General features: G+C 30.3%; 3 protein-coding genes, 2 long non-coding RNA genes, 1 other non-coding gene and 1 pseudogene across 8 annotated transcripts; 1 reads left to right on the forward strand and 6 right to left on the reverse strand.

The window, feature by feature from the left end:
- Positions 1 to 683: 683 nt before the first annotated feature.
- On the reverse strand, positions 684 to 1254 carry LOC125592418. Its single transcript, XR_007328391.1, has 2 exons — positions 1104 to 1254; positions 684 to 944 (listed from the first exon to the last, which is right to left on the reverse strand). It is a non-coding gene; the product is annotated as an uncharacterized LOC125592418 (long non-coding RNA).
- Positions 1255 to 3571: 2317 nt separating this feature from the next.
- Positions 3572 to 7293, reverse strand: LOC106441273 (ras-related protein RABH1c). Of its 2 annotated transcripts, none has more exons than XM_048767543.1 (6): positions 6986 to 7293; positions 6649 to 6719; positions 6457 to 6545; positions 6223 to 6340; positions 6042 to 6132; positions 3572 to 3842 (listed from the first exon to the last, which is right to left on the reverse strand). In XM_048767543.1, exons 1-6 carry the CDS (start codon positions 7232 to 7234, stop codon positions 3684 to 3686), a joined length of 777 nt encoding a protein of 258 aa, XP_048623500.1. In that variant the 5' UTR covers positions 7235 to 7293; the 3' UTR covers positions 3572 to 3683. The 2 variants fall into 2 exon arrangements, with proteins under 2 accessions (XP_048623500.1, XP_013738561.1); XM_013883107.3 differs by lacking the exon at positions 3572 to 3842 and adding an exon at positions 5702 to 5964 and having other exon boundaries at positions 6986 to 7292.
- LOC125592423 lies at positions 4128 to 4877 on the reverse strand. Its single transcript, XR_007328394.1, has 2 exons — positions 4541 to 4877; positions 4128 to 4380 (listed from the first exon to the last, which is right to left on the reverse strand). It is a non-coding gene; the product is annotated as an uncharacterized LOC125592423 (long non-coding RNA).
- Positions 7294 to 7886: 593 nt separating the features above from the next.
- Positions 7887 to 8671, reverse strand: LOC106441272 (50S ribosomal protein L23). Its single transcript, XM_013883105.3, has one exon. The coding sequence runs from the start codon at positions 8582 to 8584 to the stop codon at positions 8054 to 8056; it is 531 nt and encodes a 176-aa protein (XP_013738559.1). The 5' UTR covers positions 8585 to 8671; the 3' UTR covers positions 7887 to 8053.
- A 222-nt stretch (positions 8672 to 8893) lies between these two features.
- LOC106441271 (TLD domain-containing protein 2) lies at positions 8894 to 13979 on the reverse strand. Of its 2 annotated transcripts, XM_013883101.3 has the most exons (8): positions 13974 to 13979; positions 10596 to 10754; positions 10008 to 10462; positions 9859 to 9931; positions 9711 to 9788; positions 9462 to 9613; positions 9296 to 9380; positions 8894 to 9206 (listed from the first exon to the last, which is right to left on the reverse strand). In XM_013883101.3, exons 2-8 carry the CDS (start codon positions 10701 to 10703, stop codon positions 9123 to 9125), a joined length of 1035 nt encoding a protein of 344 aa, XP_013738555.1. In that variant the 5' UTR covers positions 10704 to 10754; positions 13974 to 13979; the 3' UTR covers positions 8894 to 9122. The 2 variants fall into 2 exon arrangements, 1 of the variants encoding a protein (XP_013738555.1); XR_007328392.1 differs by lacking the exon at positions 13974 to 13979 and having other exon boundaries at positions 9457 to 9613; positions 10596 to 11072.
- TRNAR-ACG lies at positions 11107 to 11179 on the forward strand. The gene has a single exon. It is a non-coding gene; the product is annotated as a tRNA-Arg (tRNA).
- Positions 11421 to 21102, reverse strand: LOC106444837 (annotated as a pseudogene).
- Positions 21103 to 22593: the final 1491 nt, after the last annotated feature.

Consider the following 22593-nt stretch of genomic DNA (forward strand, 5'->3'; position numbering starts at 1 on the left):
TAGAATATCAAGATGGAGCAGGGGAGTGGATCAGATGTGTGTTTTATGTAGGAGCTTGGATGAGTCAAGGAATCATCTCTTTTTTGAATGTTCTTTCACTTCACAGATCTGGGAACATCTAGTAAAAGGGATTCTATGTTCTGACTATACTGTCCAATGGGATGATATTGTGAGGCTGATTACTGCTCGAAACATGGAGAATAAAGCTCAGTTCTGCATCAGGTACTCCTTACAAGCTTCCATTCATACATTGTGGCGGGAGAGAAATAAGATTAGACATGGGGAGAAGGCCATCCCTTTATTGAGTTTGAAGAAGTTGATTGAGAAAGGAGTAAGGAATAAATTTAGCCTAATGAGAGGGAAAGGTGGGAAGAAATTGGAGGGTATAATGCAATTTTGGTTTGCTACAAGAATATGAATCTTCTTATAGTTTACAGTGATCCAAAGTGACCTTTAGAGTAGTCATATGTACAAAGGTTCACACTTGATGTAAAAGGCTTTTTTGAATATGAATTTAACATTCTTTCAAAAAAAAAAATAAATGCTAATATGTGATATGATTTAATAAACTCTTGTTAATACCAGTATTCTCCCCCGTTATTACGTACCTCAAACATATCTTCACACATAACGTGTTAAGTTTGCACCCTGATGCGTGAAAGAAGAGGAGCAATATCTTGTAATTTCTTAAAAAATATTTCTTATATTGGGATTTTCTTAATATATTGATCATACACATTAAAGACAATGTCAAAAATGCATTTAGTTGTTCAATTGCGTTGTTTTCTCAAAGATTTGTTTTTTTGCTGGTGTGCAGCAACAATCCTGCTTGCCTCTAAAATCTTCACATAACCCGTCACCATAACCTTTCGACAAGCAAAATTGTTTGCAATCAGCAGGACATGGCCCAAAACATGAGAGATCAGCATCGGCCGCGCTTTGTTCTGCTAAATAGTAAAGATTACTTAGTAAACACATTAACGAGTTTAAAAAAAGAGAAAAATGATATGTATAATTTTAGATAAGTACAAGCTAAAAAATATGCTTTCAGACAAAGGTTATGAAAAGAGAGAGAATAATGATAATGTGAATGCTTGACTAACCTGTTATGGCCAATAACATAAATACTGTGATGGTGCTAACAAAAAGTAAGGATTTGATCTTGTTCATTTTTGGTGTTTCTGAAGTATTAGTATAGATAAAAGTGTTTGTGAATATTCTTATGTTTTGGTGTTGTTGGATTCTGTTGAGAGAGCTAATAGGCCTTTATATAGTTAAAATGGTGATGTAAGTTCATAAAAAAATCAAAAGGATACGTTGAACAAACTTATTCTTCTTAATAAATTTGGTAAAAAAATTGATTCTAACGATTTGAATTTGACTATTTTTATAAGGAAATATATCATACAAAAATCAAACACTGTGATAATTATTGAGGGTGGAGGGAGACTAATTTTATTTACCGGTTTATTGGTAAATGAATTCTAATGAATTTTAAATTTTTTGAAATTCCATTGTTATTAGTTTAAGAATTTTTAAAATCCATTCAAAATTTTTGTTATTAAAAAACTTTAGTTATTATTGTTACGGGTTTATTGGTAAATGAATTCTAATGAACTTTGAAAATTTTGAAATTCCATTATTATTGGTGTAAGAATTTTTAAAATCCATTCAAATTCTTTGTTATTCAAAAAGTTTAGTTATTATTGATTTTTTTCTTCTAACTAAATCTTCTGTTATTAAGAGATAAATTTTATTCATTTAACTCATAAGACTCAACTTTCAAATTATCATATCTATCGATGAGATTTTCAAAATTCATGTGATAGAATTTGGTTGCATTGATCTTTACTCTATTAATCAGTTACATTCTGACATCGGCCTTAATAACTACTAGAACTTGACCCGAGAGACCGCGCGAATATTTAATTTGTGTTTGTATTTAATGATATATTTATAAATGTAGTCATATTTGTAAATGTAAATGTAAATGCTATATTTGTACTTAATTTTATATTTTAGCATTTTATTGTAAAATGTATCACCAATATTGGGTATTATATAAACATATAACATTTATATAATTAGATCCATGACTAAGATATATAGCGAAAAAAGTTTTTAAATAAAAAGTACGAAAATAGACAATTGTGAATTAGCAATGACTAAGATATATAGCGAAAAAAGTTTTTAAATAAAAAGTACGAAAATAGACAATTGTGAATTAGCAAACTATTTATAAATGATACATTAGCTATAATATTTGTAAGTAAATAAAATTATTGTTAAACTTCTATCAAATTTGGAACATATACAAATTAAGATTTAAATTTGTAAGAAAATAAAATGAAAATATAAATTTGATGTAACTGATAAGAAATTATAAATAGACTTAAGTTTATGTACATTTAAACCATGACTTTGCGGATGTTTGCTTTTACTTTTGTAAATAAATTATTTTTAATAAGTGATAGTATATATTTTAAAATTTTACCTATGTTAAATAATTATTTAATAACATTTATAAGCATAATAATTTTCTAGTTTTTTTTTTAATTTTATTATGTTTTGTAAACCGTCAATTGTATTACCACCATTTTTAAAATATAATTCGTGCATCTATGCAAATGTTTTATTTTATTTTTTTGTAGATCAAAATTTTACGATAATGTCTAATAAATTCTTTTATATACATGGTAAGTTGGTAAATAATATAATGGTGCATGTGATCTATTTATATCGGTAAGAAGAAGAATTTGTTCAAAAAAAATAAAGAGTAACGTGATTTGTGGGGGAGAATGAGGCAAAATATAACTTATATTGTTAGATAAATATTTTGTGTATATTTTTTATATTCACTGATGTTTATAATGTTAATGTGAAATAGATAAGTTAAAAAAATTATATTGAATTGATTATGAATTTTATTTAGGAAATATTTTATTAATTTGAAAAAGACATGGAAAGCATAGAAGTAGGAGTAATTATTACTTCATTAATTTTAGAAAAGATAAATATTACTTAAAGATAGGTTCATTTAATTATTTCAATGGTATTAGATTGTAAATATTGTGCAAATTTAAGGGTTAGTCTTAATTTGTACTTCTGTTTTAATACATTAGATATGTACCTGCTGCGAAGGAATTGTGTATTGTTATATCATGACGAAGTTGTCGCCAGTGTCAAATCTAAGGGTATGAATGGTGACCAGGGAACGGCGAGGAATAATGCATTCCCTAACGTTCCTGAAAAAAATCACCATTCAGAAGGAATAATAATTCCCTCTCATTCCCTTTCATTCTTTTTTTTTGTAGAGAATTAAAGAACAAAAGTATTTCTTGTTAAAAGTGATAAGGAACAACCATTTCTTTTCATTCCTGCTATTTTATTCCCGAACATTCCTTTTTAATCCGTTCCTCTTGTTTCTCAAATGGTCACCAGTCAGACCCTAAGTGTCTAGTAAGTTCTATATATTCCTCAAAAGCTCCCCTATTAATTCCTTTCTCTGGAGTTCCATCATCATATTCTATAGTTTGTAATATGATATAATGTATGTATAAGATAGAAAAAATGAAAAATCACAAAAGAAAAAACTTTCTTGATCCTTTTTGTTTGTTTTTTTTTTCTGGCTTCACAAGTGTCTTAAACGGAATATGTTTTTTCTTTTAATTAAATTTATGAAATCAACAAGAACAGCCGCCTCCACCACCTCCTCCTTGTTGCTCACCTTGTGATGAACTTGAAGTGTTCTTTAGGTTCACATCAACCATATTGTCTGATTTTGTCGCCGACGAATATGAATCCATCCCAGGCAGTGCTGCAGCTATCTTCCTGAACAAAGCCTGCAAATCAGACAAAAAAGATAAGACACTTCAAGTCCTATTTAAACAAGGGTTTCATGTGTATTAGGAGTGCTCAAAAGTTCAAGATTGACATATGTGAAAGAAGAAAGATATGATTTGTGTTAACCATAGTGAGCTAAATGCTAATATGTGATATGATTTAATAAACTCTTGTTAATACCAGTCTTCTCCCCCGTTATTACGTACCTCAAACATATGTTCACACATAACGTGTTAAGTTTGCACCCTGATGCGTGAAAAGAAGAGGAGCAATATCTTGTAATTTCTTAAAAAATATTTCTTATATTGGGATTTTCTTAATATATTGACCATACACATTAAAGACGATGTCAAAAATGCATTTAGTTGTGTGTTGTTTTCTCAAAGATTTGCTTCTTTGCTGGTGTGCAGCAACAATCCTGCTTGCCTCTAAAATCTTCACATAACCCGTCACCATAACCTTTCGACAAGCAAAATTGTTTGCAATCAGCAGGACATGGTCCAAAACATGAGAGATCAGCATCGGCTGCGCTTTGTTCTGCTAAATAGTAAAGATTACTTACTAAACACATTAATGAGTTAAAAAAAAAAAGAGAAATGATGTGTATAATTTTAGATAAGTAGAAGCTAAAAAACATGCTTTCAGACAAAGGTTACGAAAAGAGAGAGAATAATGATAATGTGAATGCTTGACTAACCTGTTATGGCCAATAACATAAATACTGTGATGGTGCTAACAAAAAGTAAGGATCTGATCTTGTTCATTTTTAGTGTTTCTGAAGTATTAGTATAGATAAAAGTGTTGTGAATATTCTTATGTTTTGGTGTTGTTGAATTCTGTTGAGAGAGCTAATAGGCCTTTATATAGTTAAAATGGTGATGTAAGTTCATAAAAAAAATCAAAAGGATACGTTGAACGAACTTATTCTTCTTAATAAATTTGGTAAAAAAATTGATTCTAACGATTTGAATTTGACTATTTTTATAAGGAAATATATCATACAAAAATCAAACACTGTGATAATTATTGAGGGGGGGGGAGGGGGGGGGGGAGGGGGGGGGGGTGGAGGGAGACTAATTTTATTTACGGGTTTATTGGTAAATGAATTCTAATGAACTTTAAAAAATTTAAAATTCCATTGTTATTGGTTTAAAAAAATTTAAAATCCATTCAAATTTTTGGTTATTCAAAAACTTTAGTTATTATTGTTACAGGTTTATTGGTAGATGAATTCTAATGAACTTTGAAATTTTTTAAATTTCATTATTATTGGTTTAAGAATTTTTAAAATCCATTCAAATTCTTTGTTATTCAAAAAGTTTAGTTATTATTAATTTTTTTATTCTAACTAAATCTAGTGTTATTAAGAGACGAATTCTAATGAACTTTGAAAATTTTGAAATTTCATTATTATTGGTTTAAGAATTTTTAAAATCCATTCAAATTCTTTGTTATTCAAAAAGTTTAGTTATTATTGATTTTTTTTATTCTAACTAAATCTAGTGTTATTAAGAGATGAATTTTATTCATTTTTACTCATAAGAGTCAACTTTCAAAATATCTTATATATCGATGAGATTTTCAAAATCCATGTGATAGAATTTGGTTGCATTGATCTTTACTCTATTAATCGGTTACATTCTGAAATCGGCCTTAATAACTATATGTACATGCTGCGAAGGAATTGTGTATTGTTATATCATGACGAAGTTGTCGCAAGTGTCAAATCTGAGTGTCTGGTAAGTTCTATATATTCCTCCAAAGCTCCCATATTAATTCCTTTATGTGGAGTTCCATCATCATATTCTATAGTTTGTAATATAATATAATGTATGTATAAGATAGAAAAAATGAAAAATCACAAAAGAAAAAACTTTCTTGATCCTTTTTGTTTGTTTTTTTTTCTGGCTTCACATGTGTCTTAAACGGAATATGTTTTTGCTTTTAATTAAATTTATGAAATCAACAAGAACAGCCGCCTCCACCACCTCCTCCTTGTTGCTCACCTTGTGATGAACTTGAAGTGTTCTTTAGGTTCACATCAACCATATCGTCTGATTTTGTCGCCGACGAATATGAATCCATCCCAGGCAGTACTGCAGCTATTTTCCTGAACAAAGCCTGCAAAAAATGCTCATGTTGTGTGAGAGAAATCAGACAAAAAAGATAAGACATTTCAAGTCCTATTTAATAATAACCTTAATGTTGAAATTTTCTTTGGCGCTGGTCTCAATGAACATCACTCCATGCTCTTTACCCTTTTCTTCCCCTTCACTGATCGATACTTGTCTGTTTTTCATTACCCAAAATAAAGAAGAAGCATGTTATGATTTAAAAATAAGTCTTGAGATTTGGTTCTTCTTTCTCTATGTATTTTACCTTTTATCAACAAGATCAGTTTTGTTACCAACAAGGACAATAATAACGTCGCCTGAACCACCTCTTTCTCTGTGTACATCATCGATCCATTTCGGAATATTCAGAAACGTTTGCCTATCTGCAAAGCGTGTAATCAAAACACGCAAGTGGTGAACACATAACACACAATATATAAATAAACACATCACACAACAACATGGTGAACTAAAGAAGTAACCAAAAGCAATGACTCACTGGCTACATCATACACAACAATTGCAACAGAAGAGTCTCTGATGTAACTTGGGATCAGACTCCTGAATCTTTCTTGTCCCGCCGTATCCCTAAAAACCAACAAAAAAAATAGAATCCATGTCTTAAATCTCTAATATCATTTGAAAACACACAAAAAAAAAACAGATATGAGATACTTGTTTGGTCTCTCACCAAAGCTGCAAGCGAACAGTTCGATCTTCGAGGTACATTGTTTTGGACAGAAAATCGATCCCAATGGTAGGCTGCAGTCAGGGAACACAACACAACACACACAATTAAAGCCTTAATAACAAGAGGTTACATCCCAAAAAAATAAAATAAATACAAAGCATAAGCATGGATCGTGATATCATAATAAGGAGATAATCAGATCAGATATTAACAATAAGAAAGAGAGATCACAAGGCCAATACTTTTCATTGAAGATTGACCAATTCAAGACAGAGTTTCCAAGAAATCAAGAAAAACAATATGAAAGGAAACAATCAAAGGAAGGATTGTGTAGAACCTGGTAAGAGGTGTCGAATTTATCATACATGAAACGGGTGATGATGCTTGTTTTGCCCACAGATTGATCTCCTAAGAACACCAACTTGAACTTTGCCAAAGCAGAAACAGACGCCATGTTCACGTTGCTCCCGAATAAAAGAGTGATTGATAAGAGAGATCCGAGTTTTTTCCAAGAAGTTTTCTTTCTTCCTCTTGAACAAGAAGAGAGAGAGAGAGGGCGAGCACGACGACGATGACTCGGTCGCATACAACAAAGCTCAACAAGCTTCTTTCGCCACGCGCCAAATATTATGTAACGTAACCACCTAATAATATTCAACTATCTCCGCGGACTATTTAAAAATATAAGCGCGTGAATAAAACTTTCCTTGATGGGTTATCATCTCTATCTAACACGTTCTAATGTCGTTTAGTGGGGTTTATCATCAAAACCTTTCTTTATCATCTGTAGTTGTTGCATTTTTTTTTTTTTTTTTAGCAAACATTGTTGTTGTTGCATTATAAGATAAAATATTTAGACAAATTGATTTTATGATTTAGAAGACGTTTTCAGTTAAAACATTACACCATTAAGACCATCTCCAATGGCTTACTCTATTTTAGAGTAAAAAATAGTAACTCTATAATAGAGTTTGAGTTTGCTCCAATGGTACTCTATTTTAGAATAGAAAATAGAGTAATAAACAAAAAACAAACGAATTACTCTATATTTGGAGTAAACCTATTTTTCACTCTATCATAGAGTGAGAAATAGAGTACCATTGGAGCATTTTTTACTTTAAACTCTATTTTAGAGTGAAAAATAGAGTGGGGTTGGAGATGCTCTAACTAGTAAGGAAATCACATACACTGATGCATTCTTCTTACACATTTTTAGTTTAAGGACAAAGCTTATCAAATCATATCATAGCCAATGTGTTTCATAATCATCATTACGTAGAGAAAGAGATCAAGACTTTATTTGCCAAAGCCACAGAAACAAAAGTCCATAATAATAATCCGACAGCTAAATGAAACACAAAACCAGTTTGGTCATAAACCCTAACTGGAATCACCGAAAAACCCCTTACTTTCCACCAAACCTCATATTACTCCACGGAAACTTCGCCCCCGCCTCCGCCTCCGCCTCACCTCTCGCCGGCGAATTCACTCTCCCACCACCACCGCCGCGACGAGCTTTACCACCACCATAACCGCCGATCTCCCTCTTCTCCTTCTGATCAAGCCAATGACTCTTCTTATCACCTTCCTCCTCCACAAAGCTAGATCCTTTCACTTTACTCTTCCTATCTTCCTCGATATACTTCACCGGGAACATATCATTTGAGATCGACAGAGGGTGTTTGAGCGTGACGTAAGCCTTCTTGTAGTCAGCCTTGGCTATCAGCAGCCCGCCGCGCTTCTTCTTCTTCCCGTCCATGTTCAGAGTGTTCACCTTCTCGATCTCGAACCCGTAGAGAGACTCCAGGACTCTCTTGATCTCGATCTTGGTCGCGGATGGGATCGTTTTCAGCGCGAACTCGTGAATGTTTGTGAGCTTCGTCGGCATCAGAAGCTTGATCGGGAGGTTCGCGAAGTGGACCACTCGTCCTCCCATTCCTACGGAGTTTCTTCACTTCTCTGATAGGTTAAAATGGTTCTTCTACGGGAAAGGGTTCTTCGTCTTCCTCTTTGACTTGTACCTTAATGGGCCGATTACTAATTAAATGGGCTAAATGAAGCTTTATCCGCTATGCGAATATGACTTAATGGGCCGAATTAACTTTTTAACATTAATCTAATATTTTTTATTTATAAATCATTACATAATGTTGTGTGTCTGAAAGTTTTACTTACAATCTTAAACCATTTATGATTATAATTCTAATTACATTTCTAAACAATGTTAAATATATCTCATGCAATCTGCATAAACCAATTTTTATTGATGAAATTTCAACCAGTTTTATGTTTTGACATATCAATTCCAAAACCATTACAACAACAACAACAAGAAAAAGGTTTCTTGGTTACAAGTGAGTGTACTTGAGATGTGATTTAAGTCAAGGTAAGAAAACATTTTATATAACTACACATTTACATAAGATAACCTCACTTTTTTTTAAAAAAAAAATTCCATTTCATCATGATGATCATCACCACCTGCATACACCAGGCTCTGTTGTTTTGCTGAGAGCTAGAATCTCATCATACTTTGAGCCATACACAAATCCCCATAACTGCAAACAAATATCAATGAATGGGTGTGTGCTTCTCATTGTTTGTCTTCAGTGAAACAAAAGGAGAGAGAGAGTTGAAGTTAAACTACCTCCACTTCCTTAACATCAAAGTCCTGAGAGGTTGCAAGACAAGCGTTCCCGTATGTCTCCGAGTAAGCACTTGATCCACTTAGCCTATTAAAAGAACACGATGATGAATCAAACAAAGTGAGGATACATGGTTTTGTTGTTTGTCGTGGAGATAAGAAACCTTACAGCTCACTGTCTAGATAGAGAGCAAACCGTCCACCACCACCGAGAGCTAGAAAGTCCTTGGAGCATAATGTGTAAAACCTATTTGCTCCTGTGGGACGGTATATAGTGGGTTGTCCAGACTTATCAGTGAAAACAAATGTACTGTTGGTTCCCTGACACACACAAACAACACCGCAGAGACAAAAGAACATCAACTAGAGATGAAAAGAAAGAAAAGATTGCATCTTTGTGGGTGGGGGGGAGCCAAACCTGATACTTCTTATCAGTTGGTATCAAAGGCGCCTCCACAAGTCCACCAAACACCGAACCTTTCCTGTCTCCAACAACCTGAAACCAACATTGGTTTTGTCCATAGATAACGAAATGAAACCAAACGTGTTTTGAGTTTTGAGTTTACCAGTAGACTGAGACCAGGCCAGAGGAGGCTTTTTCTGTAGAGCGTTGACAGAGATATACCATGCCTCCATGTACTGAAACAAAAACACGCAGCAGATGAAACCAAAGGATCAAACATTGAGATGCTTTCAATGTGTGTGTGTGTCTCACCTATAAAGCAAAATCCATTTCCTGCCTTGAACAAGAGCAGGAAGTGAAGAATAAAGGGAACGTCTAGAGTGGTCAGTCAAAAGCAAAGAGGGCTCTGAAATGTCAGGTATAAGAATGGCTGTTGTTGCTGTGTCACCTTTATCCTGCATCTGCTTCATCTCCAAGCCATCGTCCTCAACAGTATTCCCCAAAAGAGCCTTTCGATCCTTGGAAAGCTTAACAGCCTGGTAAAAGTTCTTGAAATGCTGTTTATACTTGGACAACAAGCTCTTCTTTGCAACACTAGTTTCCTTCATTGAAGCGGATGATGATGATGAAGTATCGCTTGATTCAGCCTCTTCTTCTTCTTGATCCTGTGAGGACAAGAGGGAGCCAAGGAAAGCAGAGAAGGAAGAAGTGTCTGGTTCGTCTTTAGACTCTAGTTGATCTCTCTTGGACTCATCTTCTTCCTCATCCTAGTTATAAAGAAGCCAAATTTGACCAAGAACAATTAATCAGAACAAAGAAAGATAAAGACTCTAATTGTCAACAACCCACCACCCCAAGTCAACAACAACAACAACCAAGGCAAAAAAGATGAAAACTTACCGGAAGAGGAGGAGGAGCGGAGATGGGATTAAGGAGACCGGTGGTGAGATCGGTGACAAAGTGAACTGCTTTGCTTCTCAATGATGATGATTTCTGCTTCTTCCCCATTGATCTGTTGCCTCCTATTTTAAAACTATTTCTATTTTTAGTGGGAAAAAACTTTCAGATTCCACCCACACGATCTTTCTGATCAATCTATACCACAGATTGAGTCACCTCTCTCTCTTGTAATAGTTAGCTGTAGATTATCTACCTAAAACAGAAACACTTCTTCAAAAGATTAAAACTAAATCATCTCTCTCTCCCTTGTCTATCTTATCCAATACTCTCTCTTCTCAAATTTCTTTCTCCTTTTGATATATTGGAGACAGCTTAATAACAACTTATAAAGAAACATCATTCGGTACAGACGGCGGGTGAGCGACGGTGACGAGGAAACCAAAAAAAAATAGACCTCACGCCACGCCCTTTTTTGTTTTATTATATGTACAGGTATCCTTCACAACAGAAAGACTTCATGGCCCAATGGATAAGGCGCTGGTCTACGAAACCAGAGATTCTGGGTTCGATCCCCAGTGAAGTCGATCTATTTCTTTTACTTCACTTTTTGAATACTTACACGACGTCAGTACGAATACTTCTTACTTTTAAATGTCTACAAAAGTTTAACAAACTTCTCTAACACCAATACGGTTTAATAATGTCAAAAAGGCCATCCCATACATACATATAGATAAAAGCTCAAAGCGACACTGGCAAGAAACGAAACATCATCTAATAAAACTAGAGAGTCTAAAGAAACATATGAAAGCTTGGAGAGGTTAAATACCAACTAGCCACTAGTTTTTATTAGACCAATGAGATGCTGCTCTCACCGCCTGGAGGCTTTTTCACACCTCCAAAGTAGTCTCGGGACTCTGACTTCCCGTCTGCAAATATATATTCTTTCCGCTCATCTCCCTCAGTTTAGCTGCTTGTCTCCAGCTCCGAGCGATTCTTCACCTTTGAATATACCATTGCCCGTCAGCTCCTGAAACTTCTGGTCATGTATCTTCTTTGATGTCTTCACTAAACAGTATGTTGCTCTGTCCTCCTGCAGGCTGTTGGAACAAAATAAATCAGTTTCTCTATATTTATTTAAGAATGCAATGGCAAGAATGATATAGACTTACTTACACTGGAAACTTTAACAGAAGTACGTATGTTTCTTGGTACCCATGTCTCTGTTACCTCTTCTAGCTTCTTGTTGAGCAGCAGCAGCAGCTAATGATCGAGGAGGAGGCTGAATCTCAGTAGGAAGCCAGAAGAATTATTTAATTGGTGCATTATTAGTGATAAAAAATAAATCTGATGGGTTTCGAATTCAGGACATTATAGCATTATGGGTGCAAACCCCATTTTTTACCAATTGATCCACTGAAACTATAGTAACTTTAGGTGTAAAATTTCAAATATCAATAAATAAGGGGGTGCACGTGCCACCACACCTCTAAACGTGGCTTCGCCCCTGGGTCCGAAGATGTTGTGACCGCTTATCTCTTCCATCGTAGCACTTGATATCTGCTTCTTTCTCTTTAGCTCTGCCTCGGTTAGCAAGTTTCCGCTCAGCTCTCTCTGCTTTGCAACCTCGGTTAAAGTGGTTGGTTTCTTAGGGGAAACATTCCCGTCAGCGCTGAAAGATATCTGACTCACTCACTCCGTTGAGAGTTTGCTGCAAAATTAACCAAAATCATTTGGTTTTCACACTTGTCTACTATATATATACGTGTTGTAAAACATAATGAGAGAGACCAAAAGTACTTGATAGTAACGAAGTCCAGTAGAAGCATCGGATTCAGATGCGTCTTTTGGGTCATGAGCAAATATGCCACTGCCATTCATCTCTTTTAACTTGTAACCTGAGCAATTCTTCCTGCATGTAATCCCCTATAAGAGAAGCACTGTACCTTAAAAGTTTGTTAGCAAAGCTGTGATGTGTCTTCATGAGAAGCTTTTATTTACAAAAACGCTGAGATGGCAAGTGGAGAACAATTCACATAATTTTTTTGTGATTTAGCAAACTACCACTTTCCTTTTCATAAATCTCTGCGAAGTATGACCGTCAAAACGCACGTACACAAGGTTTGATTCCTTGCATCGGTTTGACAAAAAACAACACACATCAAACCTATCGGTTTGACAAAACTAACATACATCAAATCAACATTTTTCACGACTGCTATTCTTAGCACAAGAGCTTTCTTAACACAAGAGATATTCTTTACACATTATTCTGCTATTTTTGAAGACTGGCTGCACAAGTGAACTATATATCGCCGTCGAAATACACGTACACAAAGATCTGCTATTCATAACACAAGAGAGCTTTCGTAACACAAGAGATATTTGTGTGTTAACTTGGAGATGACATTGTTCTCTGCGAAAGCTTTCTTTACACAACAAAACTATGTAAGATATTTAAAGGTGTGATCTCTGTAACAAACATAACACAAGAGAAGGATCTCCGGATACGAAGATGGTAGGTTTTACTAATATTTCATGGAGCTTCACTATATATATATGACAGGATTCGAAGATTAACAAAGCACAGAGATGATCAGAACACATTTACCGTTGGTCAGCCATGTTGAATCAAAGTAAAAAAAAACTTACGTTGCTTAACACAAAAGAGAGACTATCAGTTTTGTTTTTTTGTTTCTTGGACATCCGAAAACTTATATTGCTTAATGCAAAATAGAGACGATCGGCTTTGTTCCTTGGACAGTTAATTTTGCATGTAACATATTAACGTATTTAATATTTGATATAACATATTAGTAATTTTTTTTGATATAATATATTTGATGTAATGTTGTAATATATAGTACGATGATCACTAATATTTGGAACACACCATAACCATTTTGCATGATAAGCGATTTTTCATGCACTAATAAGCGTAACCTTCCCACTCATTATATATCCTCTATATATTAAAAGAGAATCATTACAACATTATCGCTATGACAAATATCATCACTAGAATGCTTTTCAAAATCTCTAGAGAAATATGTTAGTCTATTAAATGTGCATTATAGTTTTTATTAAATTAATCATAAAATTAACTAATAATGTACAATTAATATTTTTTTCTTTTTCCTTAAATAAAATCTACAGAATTATCTAATATGATTACAGTATAAATATGAAAATTAATAATTTTAATAATAATTATTTAATAACAATTTGTATATCCTCCATCATTTATGTTTTATATTATATTATTAACATGAAATAAACAATCATATGAACCATATAGTAAAAAATATGTTTTTTGTATATGCTATAATTTGAAAATTTAAAATGAATATAAATTACTAAAACTATTAAAAATCAAACATTAAAAAATTTGTGATCAAGGGTTCAATTTTTTGTTACAAAAATGATTGTAACCCCATATGAATAAAAAAAATCATTTAATAGATATTCAATAAATATATACATATATATTAAAGTATATACCGTATAAAACTAGACAATATTTTAATTTCAATATTTTTATTAAAAAATTCTTGAGAACTTAAAATTTTAATTTCGAAATTTTCAGTGAATATTCAAGAATAGTTTAAAAATTAAAACTATTAAAAATCTCACATTAAAATTTTTGTTATCATGAGTTTACAATGATACATCTAATCATAAAATCATATGATAAATAAGTCTCAGTAATAGATATTAATATCAAAATATATTATATATTTATGTTAAAAGTGATTATTTACAATTATCTTATCATAAAATTATTATAAACAAAGAAAAATGATTGCTTTGACGCATTTGCATCAATTTCATTATGTACATAATATTTAATTACTTTAATTATTTAATATATACTTATTATTTGTTAGTTTTATAACATATAAAAATGCAAAATAAATAATAGTACGTAAAAATATTTTTTAAATACAATGCTCATTTTGCGCAAGGCGCGTGTCTGAACCTAGCTTTGTGATTAACAAATGTGGTTTCTAATATGTTATTTGATCCTGACAATCTCATAAATACACTTCTTCAAATCGAAGTGATTTTTAATATTGGAAGCAATATATATATATAATATATATTATTTCATTTGGATTAAATAATTTATTTTTTAATTTTATTCCTAAAATGTTTTTAATGTAATATCATAACAATATTCCAATTACCTCTTTTTGAGTTTGTTCGAAGATCTGATCATTCGTCTAATATTTGTTTTTCCCTGATACCTTATCTAGCTATTATAATTGTAAGAATGAGAGATTTGAACTATTTATTATAAGTTTTCTGATTTATCATTTAATAAATTGAACAGTTCTTACTTTGTACAATAGTTTATATATATACTAGATTTTGGCCCATGCGTTGCTACGGACTTTATTTGATACTTTAAGTTAATAGAAAAATATTAAAAGATCATTTTATTGTTGTTTTAAAATTGTTTTTGCATATGTTATGTGAAATTTATTTTATAGTTAAGAACTCGTTTTCATACATAAGTTTCAGTTAATATTTGTTAGAGATAGAAAAAATATCCAAATGTAAAAATTTAAACCGGATCCAACCCGAAATAATAATTATAATGAAATAAAAAGGAATTTGAAAGTTAAATAAGGCCAAGAAGCAATGACAACATTATACACTTACTTATGTACTAATTTAATGTTTTATTAAACTTATTATCTGATGTTAAATAATTTTCTTCATTCATTATTTATTAATGATATATTTTCATAAAAACATTTTAATTAAAATGAATTATAAACTACTACATAGTAAAAATAAAAAATGTAATAAGATAACGATGAAGCTTGATTTGTTTTTAACTAAACACTAGATTTTGACCCGCGCTTTCAAAACGCGGGTTTATTTTTGTTTTTTTTTTTCAATTGACAAATATTTAGTAAATGTATTTATTTGTGTTTTATTTTATAAAAGACTTAAAAATTTTATCTTTATTTATCGTATTTCATTTTAAATGACTATTTATGTTAAAAAAATTAAACTTTATTTTTTTAATGAATTAAGTTGGTATAACTCTGATAAATTAATTTTATTATGGGGTTAATATTTTAATTAAAAAATTATATACTTTTAATAAAGATTTATATTTTTCAATAAAAAAATCAATTATTTTTATGAATGCTTAAATTATATTAAGAAAAGAAAAAAATAATAATTAAGAATAGTTGAAAAAAAATTATTTGAACTTGGACTCAATGGCCCAGAAGAAAAAAAAAAGTGAGAATTGAATCTGATTTTTTAATAGGCTCAAATGGCCCAAGAGAGATTTGATTTGGGCTGGATCCAAAAATAATGACCCAATATAGATTTGTTATTAATATTACTTAATTGCCCTTAATGAAACATGCAATGTTAGTGAAGGAAACATGCCCCTAAGGTAATTATGACAATAGGATCCTGCTTTAATAGTACAGATATGTACAGTGACAATAATTATAATTATTTTTTTATGAGCAAACATGAAAATATATATATCAAACATGTGTTTGATTTTCGTATAACCAAACACTTAAATACCAATCACGACAACATCCTAAGTTTTGATTTTTGTTAATTTAATAGCTTTAGCATCATAGTTGTCATCAGTTTTTGTTTTAAATGTTATTAAATAGGTATGTTTACTTTTCTTAGGATTTTTTTTTTTAAAATAGAAAAAAATTATATTTTACAAATATCGTTTATATTTACAATTAAAAAAAGAAAAACTATCAAATACTTTTTATATATTTTTTAGGATTTTAGAAAATAATGTAAACGTTTACAATTATCTTCTGTTTAGAATTCCAGAAAAACTTTATTGCTATCAGATAATTATTTCAAGCTACTATTAAATAATTTTAAAATTATGATTGTTAAAGTTCATATCAATACTATTTTACACTTTGTTTTTTAATTAGATAATTTTTAGTATCATGTTCATCATCAAATTCTCTCTTAAAATATACTATCAAATAACTTCTTACAATTCTCTTTTGGTTATGAATTAAAAAATATGATACAAATCTCTTTTGTTTAAGACTTTTTTGTAAAGGAAAAGAAATATCAAATTTTTTAAAACAGTTTTAGGGTGTAAAAAAATAAAATTAAAATTACATAATCTTTTATAATTATTTTTTTCTAGGATTTAGAAAATAAAAATATTATCAAATAATTATTTACAGCAAATATTAACTATTTTTAAAAGTTGCTATTTTCAAAATTCGTTTTCACGACATCACTATTATTTTAATTAAATATTTTCAGTATGATATTTATCATTAAATTTTAAAACTAAAAATTACTTTTACAATTCTATTTGGTCATGATTTAAAAGGAAAAAAAAATCTTATTTGGTTAAGATTAAAAGAGGAATAAGTTATTTTTCAAATTTCTTTTATTTAGGATTTTAGGGAAAAAAGTTATTTTCACATAATGATAGAATTTTATTCTAAAATTCTATAATTTTATTTTATTTTGTACAAATGTCACAATTAAGTCGGGTGAAATATTTGAAGTTATTTTTGGTTTATAATTTTTTAACACAAAATTATCTATTAAAAAGAAAAGTTAGTTATTTATAAGAAATAAATTACTTTTATTTTTTTAAAGGAAAATTGCAACTATAATTCGTTTTTGTTTAAGATTTTTATACAACTAATATACTTTCAATAAAAAAATTATGTTTACAAAATACTAATTATTTTTACAAAATATTAGTGATATTGAGAAAAAAATTTTAGCCATGATTTAAAAGGAAAAAAATTTATTTGGTTAAGATTAAAAGAGGAAAAAAGATATTTTTCCAAATTTCTTTTATTTAGGATTTTAGGGGAAAATTTTATTTTCACATAATGATTGATTTTTATTAATACATACACAATTTAATATTTTTTGTACAAATGTCACAATCATATCGGGTGAAATATTTGAAGTTAATCTTGGTTTATAATTTTTTAACACAAAATTATCTATGAAAAAAAGTTAGTTATTTATAAGGAATAAATTACTTTTATTTCTTTAAAGGAAAATTGCAACTATAACTCGTTTTTTGTTTAAGATTTTTATACAACTAATATATTTTTAATAAAAAGATTATTTTTCGTTAATTATATATTGTGTCTTATGTTCCTCATATTTACACATATGTACAACAAAAAAATCATAATTAAATAAACTTGTGTTAGCATCATAAGATATAATAAGGAGGATAAAAAAATTGAGTTGCTTAAAGAAATTAAAAGAAAATACTCAGATAATATTTTCCCTGTAAATACTATTTTTTGTGAAAATAATATGAGGAACCTTAAACCTAAATATATATGTGAAAATAATATTTATTTTGGTTTATATTTGTGTAGCATACATTTATCTGTTAAAAAGGAAAGTTAGTTATTTATATGAAAATAATAAGAGTACTTGTACATTTTTATTTTCTTAGGTTTTACAAAAGGAATATCCTGATTTATAGTAATTTTTTTCTATTTGATTTCTATTAAATAATTTCTTGTACTTGTAGAATCTTATAATTAGTTTTTATTTAGGGATAATTTGTAAATTACTCCAGAAACACTTTATAATTTGATAATTACACCTTCTATTTATTTATTTTGAAAACTACACTTTCTTAAATTTGAATTTACCTTTTTATCCAAATTAGATATTTCAATAATAAGATAAAAATCCAAAATTAATAAGAATATTATAATTATTTATGTTTAAGATAAATATGTGTTTTAAGATAATTAATGTGTTATTTAACTATAGTTCTAAGTACGGGGGCACATACTTTGATTATTGCAAGCATAACGTGTATGCACAACTGTTCTGCTTATTTTGGTTCTCTTGCTTACGTCTATAGACCTGATTCATATTCCATTAAGAATTAGATATAGAATATCTTCTCATGCAATGTTTCTCTAGTAATTTTCCCATCAAAGGCTTGTGTAAAGTAGACATTATCAAGGAAAATATGATATTTAAAAAAAAAAGAAACACGAACTGATCGAGAGAGTGATAGAAAGCTCGAGTTGAAGATCCGTGTGATAAAAAAAACGTTTTTTTTTTCAGCACTAAATGACCAGAGATGAAAGAATCAAATATATCTTGTAGGTTTTAAGATGTGGTTGAATCACGGGTCTGACCTCTTTCTATATGCAAAATGAATAGTTGAAAAAGTCTTATAGAAAAAGACTTATGTTTTTAAAGTGGGAGAAGTCGTTTATCTCAATGAAATACCCAGAAAGTAGTGGCTTCTATTACAAGAGAGAGCCTAGACTCCTGGACTATTAACTTAAGTCTTTGTTTCGATACAGAAATGGTTCAAATACGTATTATGATCTGATGGATCAGAAACTCTTTTTAGTGAGTGTTAACATGACCTGAAAGTTCTAATTGCAACTTAGTTTCAAACCTAACTCATTCCAGTATGGAGTTCTCTCATGGTATTAATCAGATAAGATATGGAACTAGAACGAACATTTGGACACATACGTCGAACTTAAACAGAAGCAGAGTTCTTCAAAGGTGTAGAACAAATGGAAAATATAACAAATGTTAAGGAGAACAGAAGACGAGACGGAGAAGAGAAGGCAGACGGCGTCTGGAATTCTTCTATTTTTTTTTCAAAATAATAATTTTTTTTAACAAATATTAAAAAGATATGGAAGAGATATTGTGTAGATATATTAAAAATATATTGGGTAGATTCTCTAACGATATTTAAAAAAAATAAAAAAATATTAGAAATTGAGAAATATTAAAAAGGGACAATTTGGTAAATTTATATATACATAAGTGTATTTTTCAAAAAATTTAAACAATGGTGTAGTTTTCAAATTATAATCTTATTAGAGTGCATTTCTCCAAATTTTCCCTTTTATTTAAGTTTTTTTTTAAACAATTAATATTTTCTCTGGTAATATCTTTCTTTAGTATCTTTAAAGATGAAAAATATCCAAAATATATATTTTTTTTTAAATACTTTACAATTATTCTTTGTTTATAGAATTTTTTTAAAAAATTTACTATCAAATATTTTTAAAAGACTATAAAAAGAACCATATAAATATAATTGTTAAAGACTATGTTATAGTAATTTTTCTTTTCTAAACTCCTAAAATGAACAATAAACTATATTTTTGTAAGAATTTTCCTTTTCTAGAGTCCAAAGAAATGTAATAATAATTTTTTTTCCTAAATCTTTTTAAATTCTAATTAAAGAGAATTGTAACATATTTTTGACATATGTTACAATCTTAATAAATTAATTGACACATGTCGCGATCATGTTAATTAGCAACTTTAAAGAACCAAGCTTTATATAATAAGATATATATATATATATATATATATATATATATATTTATCGGTATACTTTTAAACTAAACCTCAAAAGCGTAGGTTAATAAAATAAGTAATTTGTTATGCTGTTCTAGAATTAGATGATATTTGACTGAACATGTGAATATATACTAGACATACATTTATATTTCGAATATGCACTTATATTCTATAACAGCTTGATTATATTTGAACACTAACCTGTGAATATAGTTTGCCGGTGATTTTCTTCAAAATTTTGACTCTTAGATATGTATCTGGAACGGAACTAATTTTTACAGATGTCCATCTTTTTACAACGACACTTATGTAATTCAATGAATTCACAAAATAAGTTAAAAAAGAAGCAAAACTCATATCAGTGAAATAGAATAGAGAACGAAAACACAATTTTATAGAGGTAGAAAATGAAATCACTTATAGAGAATCAATAGTAAACAAATCGAGAGCAGAAAACCTAATCTCCTTTCTTTATTTTACAATCGATGTTACATATATGGCTTGGGTGATTTGTGTGAGCCATAAAACTTTATTTCTTCTATGCATATGAAGTCTTTAAAATAATTAAAGCGAGTTGTAATACATTAACTATTCAACAACGATGATACATTTAAGAGACCAACATTTTTATTCATCATTTCACAAACGATAAAGATTATAGTGTTGCAAAATATTAAAATCATTTACTGAACAAAAGTATAAAAAATCAGGGCTTGTGAAAACCCGAAAAATCCGGATACTACAAGATCTTCTAATGAACTGAAGTTGAAAACGCTTGATTTGATGAGAGGTTACAGCTTATTGAGAGACTGAGCTTCCTCGTCTATGATCTGACCGCCGCCGAGAACCTTACTGATTCCATCTGACGGCTGCAAAGGAGGATCGAAGAAAGACTAAACAAGCTCAGCTTTTTCAAAAATGGAAAGAAGATTTAAAAAAGGAGCGACATTTCTCAAACAAAAAAGGCAACCTGGTGAGAACGAGCAGCGGAGGCGGGTGAGTGGTGAGGAGGAGGAGGTGGAGGAGACGTTTCCGACCAGGTAAGCAGATCGACATTGGAAGTGTTTGGCTTTCTCACTGGTGTCCTTCTCTCCATCTTTCTAAGTCTGAACTCTCTCTCTTGATCTCTTCTTCTATATGAGCTTTTGTCGAGCTATGTATGGTTTGCTAGTGAAAGACTTGTTTACTTGAATTCTAAAATTTATTTACTTTTTATTCTAAAATTCACATTTAAAAAAAAAGGGTATTATTAAATGAAAAGAACTAAAAGATAAAAGTAGTAATTCCAACAAAGACAAGATGGAAACAAACTGTACAATGTATAATCATCTTTTTGTTTCTTCAAAGCTAAAAGTGGATTGAATGTGTTGAAACCAACTTCTATGCTCTTATGAAAGACTACTGAATGTGTTGAAAAGTACTTTTAACTAGATTCGGATCCGCGCTGTGCGCGGATATTGTTCTGTCTAATACTTATTTAGTAATATATTACATATGTATATAGTATTTTATGTTATAGATTTGTAAATAATAAATTTTTAAAGATCAGATGAATTGTGATGTTTTTATAACATATATTGTTCATAGTGTTTTTTTTATTCAAGAAATTTTGGATGTTGGATATGATTTTTTTTATATAGGGGTTTTTAAAATATATTTATATGTTATGTAAAATATATCATAAACATATTAGGCGGTAATATTTATCTGGAATTTTTATTTTGAGAGATATAGTTTAATATTGTTTTAAAATATATGGTCAATTTAAATTAATGAGATCAGATTATATAAATTTATATGTTTAATGGATAATATTTTGTTTCTTATATTTGTTACACGACCCATGGCCTTTTGGTTAAAATTATAGTTGTTGTGAATCTTCAGTGGCCTATTAGTTAACTAAGTTCATAAAGATTGATCTTCCAACAGTTAAGCCCGCCCAATTTTTTGTTTCCGGGAAGGAAACCACTTTTAACGTGTCTAGGAAAATCAACAAATTTTTTCTTCGCTTCTCCGTCGGTGGTTCTGTGTTCTCTCGTAAAGAAGCTCCTCTCTAATCATCAACAGAAATTCTTCAAAATTAAATCAAATTAGAATGTTAGCGTTTAGAGAGAAAGAGCTAAACGAAGAAGACGATGTAACAAACTTTCTCTTTTATTCATCTTAGTCAACCAAATGTATACAACTTCACTTATATAGTGATAAGGTTCTCGGTCTAACTCTAACTGACAAGTAAACCGAAATAAACCAATTAAACCACATTTATACTCTAATATTCCCCCTCAAGATGGCAAGTATATAGATTTAAGAGCCATCTTGCCCACAAGAGAGTAAAACTGAGGAGAGTAGAGAGGTTTTGTGAAGATGTCGGCTATTTGGTTGTTAGAACGGACATGAAGAGTTTTGATATAACCAGCTTCAATCCTGTTCCGAATCTGATGACAATCCCGTTCAACGTGTTTCGTCCTTTCATGAAACACCGGGTTGTTTGCGATATGTATGGCAGCAGTAGAGTCACAATAGAACGAAATGGGACCATCTTGTGGAGATTGTAACTCTTCCAAGAGATGATACAACCAGATAACCTCACGCGACCCAAACTCCATAGCCCTGTACTCTGATTCCGCAGAAGAATGAG

Source organism: Brassica napus, chromosome A3, assembly GCF_020379485.1.
Source record: "Brassica napus cultivar Da-Ae chromosome A3, Da-Ae, whole genome shotgun sequence".
Lineage (NCBI taxonomy): Eukaryota > Viridiplantae > Streptophyta > Magnoliopsida > Brassicales > Brassicaceae > Brassica > Brassica napus.